Source organism: Hippocampus guttulatus, chromosome 9, assembly GCF_054856545.1.
Source record: "Hippocampus guttulatus isolate MCC_2025c chromosome 9, RoL_Hgut_1.0, whole genome shotgun sequence".
Taxonomy (NCBI): Eukaryota; Metazoa; Chordata; class Actinopteri; order Syngnathiformes; family Syngnathidae; genus Hippocampus; species Hippocampus guttulatus.
Genome location: NC_141269.1, coordinates 15219405 through 15228137, shown reverse-complemented (window position 1 = coordinate 15228137; position 8733 = coordinate 15219405). Strand labels below are relative to the sequence as shown.

The 8733-nt window shown below is 40.0% G+C and overlaps 1 protein-coding gene across 2 annotated transcripts; it reads right to left on the bottom strand.

The window, feature by feature from the left end:
• Positions 1-488: 488 nt before the first annotated feature.
• LOC147200527 (mpv17-like protein) lies at positions 489-7895 on the bottom strand. Of its 2 annotated transcripts, none has more exons than XM_086119222.1 (4): positions 7219-7895; positions 5723-5793; positions 4647-4676; positions 489-3753 (listed from the first exon to the last, which is right to left on the bottom strand). In XM_086119222.1, the coding sequence occupies exons 1-4, from the start codon at positions 7523-7525 to the stop codon at positions 3517-3519; spliced, it is 645 nt and encodes a 214-aa protein (XP_085975348.1). In that variant the 5' UTR covers positions 7526-7895; the 3' UTR covers positions 489-3516. The 2 variants fall into 2 exon arrangements, with proteins under 2 accessions (XP_085975348.1, XP_085975349.1); XM_086119223.1 differs by having other exon boundaries at positions 489-3657.
• Positions 7896-8733: the final 838 nt, after the last annotated feature.

The following is an 8733-nucleotide window of genomic DNA, read 5'->3' as shown; positions in this document are numbered from 1 at the left end:
CATCAATGGATAGCAATAATTATTAATGATTTCGGAAAATGTGTTGTTTTGTGTTTCAACCTGTTTTCCCCTCGCATTCATTATTATACCCAAGAAGTAGCTTTTGGCTCCAAAAACATGAGTGGTTAACTCATCCGTCATGCAGTTCTGAGGTTCAGGGTTCAAATCTGGGCTCCAGCCTTCCTATGAGGTATTGGCATGTTTGTGAGTTACTCTGGCGTTCCTCGCTCTTCCAAAAGCATGCATGTTTGGTTGACTGAAGACTCTGAATTATCAATAGATATGTGTAAGTGTGTGTGTGTGTGTGTGTGTGTGTGTGAATGTTTGTTTGTGCCCTGCAATTGGCTGGAGACTCGTCCGCGATGTAACCTGCCTCTCGCCCAAAGTCAGCGGCAGGAGTAGACTCCAGCTCACCTGGGACCCAAATGAGTTTTGGCATTTTCTAAAGTACTCCAATATACTGTAAAAACTCACACAATGCACAGTGCTGTAGTACGTTCATCTGTATTTATTCATTAATATAAATGATTTTTTTCATCACAGTCACAATCACTTAACTAGTTTCGAATATGATCACCAACCACATCACTGATCCAAAAATGTCGCTGTGGTATCAAAATCAACCCAGCATTTATTTAGCTTCACCAGCCGATATAATAAAACAAACAATTCAGTCATTTGACTTATGTAGTAGACATTAGCACACAACAAATCTAACCTTCTGCAATATAATTATAAATACAACAAAAAATGTAAATTCCAGCACAGTTTAAAGGTGTCTGATAAATAGTGTTAAGGATTATTCTTATTTATTTTTTTAAATGAAATTCACATCAACATTTAACACAATCAATCAACAGGTTTTCCTTCCTGTCAGTGAGACAAATCAAATACAACTAATCCCATTAGTATACTTTGTAGTAAAAGGACACTTGTCACCAACTCTTCCTGTGATATGATAGCGAACACGCGAGTGCGGCGATTCATGCCCCCCCCCCCCAAAAAAAGCTTTTTGGCAGAGGTCTTAGCTTACGATTTACGCACAAACAGATTCTTGTTTACATAGTAGTCAGTGATGTTTGTACAAATGATGATTTGTCTCAAAATAACAGCATGCATGAAAAAACATTGTGGAATGCAAAGAAAAAAAATTGGATGAAATGAGGGAATGATGCAAAGATGATATTTTTACATTCATGCAACACAGAGAGGAGCATCGTTTTTGCAAACCTAAGTGTATGTCTTTATTATATATAGTATGCGTGTTCATTCATTTACATACATACGGTATATATGCAGGTAGATATTTGCATATAAATACGTGTGTATGTATATACTTACCATATGTTATGCACGCACTGGATATCAGGGGATCACCAATGTCTACATGAGTAGGACAGTGTGATTTTCTAAGAATGTGATCATTTGAAAATGGAAACACTGGCAGAGGTTTATTAGAAATGAGGTGTCACAGACTACTGATATTCAGTCGTTTCCTTATTATTTTGAGAATTCATTAACATGATCAGTGTCTTCACAACAAAAAAAAATGAATGCGATTCCTTATTCATACCATACCGAATCATGGTAAAATTGTTGAAGGTAATTGAGGATATTTGCTACTTCAGAAGTGTGTGTCGGACTGGTAGCCCTTCGCATTAATTAGACGTAGTTTTCAGTTTCAAAAAGGGGTACACAGTGGAAAGCATATGATACTTCCTACATTATCGCGCCTACTAATAGGTTTTTGTGACCTGGTTGTGATGAATGTCAACATGTGCCAAAGCACAAACTTTGCATACAAAAAGTCTGCACACCCCTGCTGAAATGCCAGTTCTTTGTCATGCAAAAAAAAAATGTAAAAGATGTGAATAAATACAAATAGAAAAAAGAATTAGATCAAAACCTTTCCTCTTCTAACCTCTTGGTGTCGGGCACTTGGCAGCTGTTTGAATCGCTTTCCATCAGCTCTGGAAATATGCGCAGTTCTTTGAACTGTCATATTGGGAATCATCGTTCACTTACGAGGTGTCGCCTCAAAGCGACATCATCGGCAAATACAAATGTAGCTGGAGATGCCTGTCGTGTTTTGATATTGCTCCTCTTTTGTCACTCAACTCAGCCCGTAATGCTATGCAGGGTGAAAAAACATATTTTTTAAAAGTACTTACTGATTACGGAAACTTAATTTGAAAAACAAAAGTCAAAAGTAAATTAAAAAAAGGTGGGGGGAAACAATTATAACCTTGTTCTGACTCCCATTTAACACGGGTGCCCACATTATCTCAATTGTTCACATTAATGGTTGAAAAATGTTTTGAAATGATTCATCAAGATCCATATTTTTTTCCTGAATCACAAAAACGTGGCATTTGAACAAGGGTCTGTAAATGTTTTTGTCTCCAATATATGCTGTGGTGGCAGCCCCAGGTAACGTCGATGCGTTTATATTGTTGGGGATAATCAGCCATGCTCCTATTATGTGACAGTAGCAGATCGAATGCAAAGAGATATTAGCACCAACCATTTCAAGCTAGTTTCACGTTTCCAATTTTTCTTTTTCAGTGGCTCAACAATCATGATCATCGTCATGACAGCCTGAGCTGCTCGGACAAAAAAATAAAATAAAGTAAAAAATAAAAAAGAGGGTCACATCAACAGCTTGTTTTGTGGGCTTCCCCTACAGTTGAGAAGTGTATCTACCACGAGCTGCATATTCATTACCTGAACTTCAAAGATCAGAAGTAAAAATAGTTTCTAAATGTATGTGGTAAACGTTAATGCTTGCAATAAATAATGTCTGGTTGTTTTGATGTGGAGCAACTTTGCACGAGCCCTGCACAACAAGTAGGTGATCAGGGGTCACCATGGCGATAGGGGAGATGGTATTTTTCTTTTTAACAAGCCAGTGTACCGTTTAAAGAACTTTGTGGCAGGTCTCATGACTACATATTTTTGCTATTAGTTGTTTCATTCTTAAATATGATGATATGCTCTGGTCACAATAGAGCAAGCAGATTGTGGACAGTTTTCAAGTATCAGCCACCAAGATGACCTATGACCTGTGATTCGAGCCTTTTTGGAGAGCAAATGCGAGTGAGAGTGAGAAGCCTCGCAGACATGATGACAGTTAAAACATGATGCTTGTTCACCCTGTTTCTGGAAGACTATCTCCTATCGTATTGCCGAGCACTTTCTGACCATTAACTCGCTGACCACAGCATTAGGTACACCGCCACAATGAGATACAATACAGAAGTTGTAACAAGACTGATGACGCTTTTAAAGATTATTGTAGGATAAGTTGTGTTGAAAATAGATGGATGAATTTTGTATTGATATTGACATATGTTTAATTATTTCTAGCTGTCCATGTGTCCCTTATGTTGCGGCCGAGAGTGTGGCTTCGAAATCTGAACGACCGTGGCAACTTAAGGCCAACGTTGACCCCCTGAGTAATTCATGAGCTGCTTTCTACCATGACTCCCACTGTATTTTCCATCATTTTCTTTTTTTTCACTTCTGTTTGGATGAAGGATTTAGGGCTGCCTCTTTCGAAGCAAGTACCTTACTTTTCACCTTGTCTGTCTGCTCTGCTCTGTCCCCTTTGGAGGGGAACATCCACTCGAGGGCAGCACCGGCGGTGCCGTCGCCACTCTGACGCGAAAAACACAAGAAAGTGGCCCAAATCAAGGCACAGCAGCCACTGAAGGTTGTTCGCACGTACGGAGGCACCAAGGCGAAATTCAGAAACTGGGGGAGACAAACAAAGATTTAGTTTTTCTTACTGTTGCATTATTATACGTAAACACAAGTTGACACTTTAGTTTAACCCTGGAGAACCCACGGGTTCAAATTTGGCCCCTATAAATTCTGCTACTCAAATGCTACCCTTAAATCCCAAAGGGTCAAATCTGGCCCTAATCCTAAATTAGGATTAAAGCATTGAATATTTGAAAATACATATATTTTGGTGTTCACTGAACATATAGCAGTCATTTAATGTATAATTCATCATTTTCCAAAGACGAAAAGGGTTCTTGGTTCTCCAGGATTAAAAAAATAATAATTTAAAAATACAGAATTAAAACACTTTTGTTGGACAATTTTATCCATCATAAGTACAGCCCAGGTGGGCTCTGATTTCAAAAATAGTCATTTATCAATTTGTTGGTACCGTACATGGAAGGTGAGGCGATTATTTATTTGGGTTCACAGTCATACTGACCCTCGGCAGGAAACCATAACTACTAATGTGGCCCATGATAAAAATGAGTTTGACACCCCTGAAGAATAGACTCTTGAATTTTCCCAGAAGAGATTGGAATTAGCATACTTTTTTTTAAATATGTGGGTCACTGGTTGAATATTGTGAACAACTTAAAAGGATGTTCTTGTCAAACACTCTGACTATAAAAATTTGAACCCTTTCAGTGGACAGTTTATCATGTTATCGGGTCACAGGGTGCATGAAAGGGTTAATATCAATCAGACAAGTATGACAGGTAATTGTTGATCATTATTCTTTAACTCGAGGCAGAGCGATGTAACTTGGAGCTATAAAGCATTCACCGCTCGTGGTCATATATTGCCAGTAACGGCCAAGAGTTAAATTCTATCCCTGGAATAGGAGATGTAATATTTACCTGCATGAAGGGCCAGAACATTAACCCAGTCTGGAAAGAGAAATAACACAAATTGAACCATCCATGCTTGTGGAAAGGCAAAGAGAAGGATTCGTTTTCAAGTTAAAAAAAAACTACAACAAAAATTTGAGAGATACTGTCTGGGATTGTCATTCCGAACAATTTGCGAGATCTGTGTGTAGTTACTAAACAGTCTTAAAGTTATGCAATTTCTCAACAAATTGAAATGAAAGCAGAGAATAAAATGTTATCACTGAACGGGCTCATTCAAGAGAAGAATTACAGTGGGACCTATTTTATGAGTTTGAAGCGCAGGGATTAGCACAAAAGTGTTTTTACTTTTGATGAGCTCTGTGTTTGTGTGCGTGTGCGTGAAACCGACACAGAGGTGCAACTGAATTAGAAAATTGGAAACATGATAGCGAGCACTGAACGGGAAATCAAACTAATGATATCAACGTCGCAGTCTTGGCTGCTCAGTATAATACGGTGTGGCTAAAGCGACAATTACTTGACTCTGTTTCACGCTAATGTGAAGAGACTCACATTGTCATCTGTAAGCAGTGCATACACAAGTTGCTTTCATATTTACACTTGTATGACAGTCAAGAATAATTAAAGTGTGACGCATGAGGTCAACACGGATTCTGCAACTGTCTCTCTCTCTCTCTCTACTTCCATGAGCAGCACATGTGCTTCCTTCATGCGTCATGAAAAGCGGAGTGATTTTGTTTTACTTTTATTATATCACGGCCAATCTTTTTTTTCACGTGAATGACGGTTAACAGGGGTAAAAATATTGCTTTCAAATGTGTCTGTACAGAAAAAAAAATAGTCCTATAAACATAGACAATTGAACTACTGAATACAATTAAGTCCGGAGGTTTTGACCTGGTCACTAAAATGATTCTGTTTGACTTCGGAGATTCCACTGTATGTTTCTCAGTCTTAGAGTGTTATCAGATCTGAATTACCAGACATTTTCTTCATGAGAATCAAAGGCGAAAAAGAAAAGCAGCAATGTCATCACAAATTGGGTGATTACAATGTGCCCACATAAGTTTTTTTCTACTCACCTTGTAAGTGTTCAGGAATTTGTCCCTCCAGTCCTCCATGACATCCTCCTTGCCCTCTAAAAAACTGACACCTGTTGAACACAAACAAAAAAAAACCTCACTATCAGACTGACAAATTTAAAACACACATATATATTCATACACCTATTCAGAATCATCTATTTTACAGGGTATTTATCGCTTGTATCATGACTGATAAAATTCTGTGGCCATTTTTGGATCCCGTGCTAAAAAAATATATTAAAAAAACAAAAACAGGTATGTGATGTGAAAAGAAACCATTTCTCAACACACCCCACAGCAGTGGCGGTTCTGGGGGGGGGGGGGGCAACGGGGGCCAGTGCCCCTGTAGCACCGATTCTGGCCCCCCCTCCGAGCGCAGATTACGCAGTCGTGCCGAGTCGCCGACGCGAAAGGTGGAACCAAAGTGCGTGATTTAACATTCTAGTCGGACCCTTTAGTGCGCTGCGCCATTTAAAAATGAGCAGGAAAATGAGAAGCAGTTCGCAGAGAAGGAAATTACCACACGAGTGCTATTTGCGTGCGCGTGTGCGTGCGTGTGTGCGCGCGCGTGTGTGTGTGCACGCGTGTTTGTGTGTGTGTGCGCGCGTGTTTGTGTGTGTGTGCGCGCGCGTGTGTGTGTGTGTAACTTTTTTAGTCTCCCTTTTTATTTAAATTTTTATTTAACAGGATCAATATATAAGACATTGCCTTTTAAAATTTGGATAATTAAATGCATGTAAAACATGTAGCTTCAGTGTATTTGCAATTTTTGTCCCCGGCAGGCTGGTACCATATCATGCCCTGGCTTGAATATTCTCAACAGACGTATTGTTACGCTTGCACATTTTAGCCCTCCTAGTACTGTTTTTTGTCTCATCACTGTAATGTTATGACTACAATTTCAAAGTCTGAAGAAATAAAAAGTCAAATAAGATTTCTAATTTGTCTTTTTAGCCCTGGGTTGAATGTGCCCCCCCATCAAAACCCCTGGCCCCAGCCCGGCCCCCTCAGTGAAATTGATCCAGAACCGCCCCTGCCCCACAGTATCAATTTTAAACAACATCCGTGTCACAGTTTTCCAAAGAATTGTTAGAATGTAGTACACATTTGAAACACACGTTTTGGGTGGCAGTATCTCATCTAGAAGGAAAGGGATTTGGAAACTGAGGGTCCCAGTTCAAGTCATGTTGTAGATGAAACAATTTGAGAGATTCTACATAGTCTGCTTTGTTGTGGTCATTACGTTGACGCGGCCTATACCTGAACTGGTTGCCAGCCAATCGTAAAAGAGCTGATCTAATGTTCAACAAACAAGTCTTGGCAGTTGAGTTAAACTATTACATGTTTCAACTTTGAGCATTTGCCCATCCAAAGTCTTGGAGGACACCCGCCAATTCCTTTGACTTCATGCAGGGACAGAAGAACGAGGCATATTGGTATCGCGTAGTAAGCAGCCAAAGAGCGATGCATTTGCAAGTTAGCCATTAACTGACCTGTGTAAAATGCGCTGGTGGCCAAGGGCGCAGCCGTGGTCTGATCCAAGAAAAGCTTCTTCATCACCATCCCGGCGGAATAGCCCGGGAATTTGCGCTCCAGAAAGCGCATCCAGAAGAAATTGAAGTTGCCATGGAAACTGAACGCGACTACGGCGACATTCCGTGTATGGCTCCAATCCAATTTGTCCCGTTGCGAAAACCACTGGTGAACAAAGTCCCCTCCAGCAAACAGGCAACCGTACAATGTCACATTGGTGACCCAGGGGAACCGACGGACATGTTTAATAAACGCCTTTATCATCATAGGGGCCTTATATTGAAGGCACACGGTGCTACGTGAAAACGGTAAGGACAACTACACAATTAACTTGCATCGTGGAGGGAGATGATGACTTACATCAACCCCAAAATGCAAATAGTGTACGCCGGCATAGCATTCACACAATGCTATTCGGTCATGACAAGACAAATGGCGTGCGTCGTATTTACCCAAGGAGCTTCCCGGCATCCAAACAACAGAATTATTTCCGATGGAAAACGCTCACAATATGATCAAACGACATGTTGTGTTACACATCTGGCTAGGTAAATGTTAAGCCTTTCATGTAATACAGCAGTCACTCGTTGAATCGTCCACAGATGTAGTAGCTGGATGGACCCTTGCCGCTTCTGCACTCTCCGTTTCGGCACCGAGGTGGGTACTCGAGGGGTGTGTCAGGATGCGCGGCCTGGCACATATTACATTTTGATTGGCTGGATCTTCTTTTGGGCGGGGCTAAATCAATTCACGGGGTGCTGAGTGGGGGAGATGTGTGCATTTAAAAACGCGTCACGTGTTTGACAGATGAAATTCTCACAATAACAGTCTTGTTATTTATAGTATCACATCTATATACAGTATTTATATTGACATTATATTCTACGTGACGAAAATGTTTATATAAGTTGGCGAATTTAATTGCATCGGTAACTTAAATGAACGTATACTCCATCAGGAAAGTGTCACGTTACTTTCAATGTCACGTTTTAGGACTGTAGTTTATACTGTACTCATTTCTTTCAAATCGTAAATACGATATAGACATGAAAGAACTGTTTCTTCATCTAGCCCATTCATGAAATGATACATAGAGGCAACAGATATATTAGATCACCACACAAGTTAAAGTTGATACCACAGTTGCCCTTCATGAACGTAGTACGTACACTAATATGTAGAAGTGTTTTAACAATTCACTGCCACTGATAGCCAAAGATGCAAAATATGCATTGTAATTGGGAGGGTCGTCAGCTGAAGCTGAAGTGGTGTTTTTTTTAATTCACAAATTGAAAATATTCTAAAGTCCAGTTAAAAAGTCAAAAACCCAGAACCCGCACCTTTAAGGGAGGGGGGATAGTAGACACGTTTCTGGGTAGAAAGGGATAAAAGGGGTGGAATGGAATCGCTTGTTGTGAAAACAGTCAGTTTTGTGTGGTAACAGATACAATTTGCCTTCGTCTCTTCATCTCATC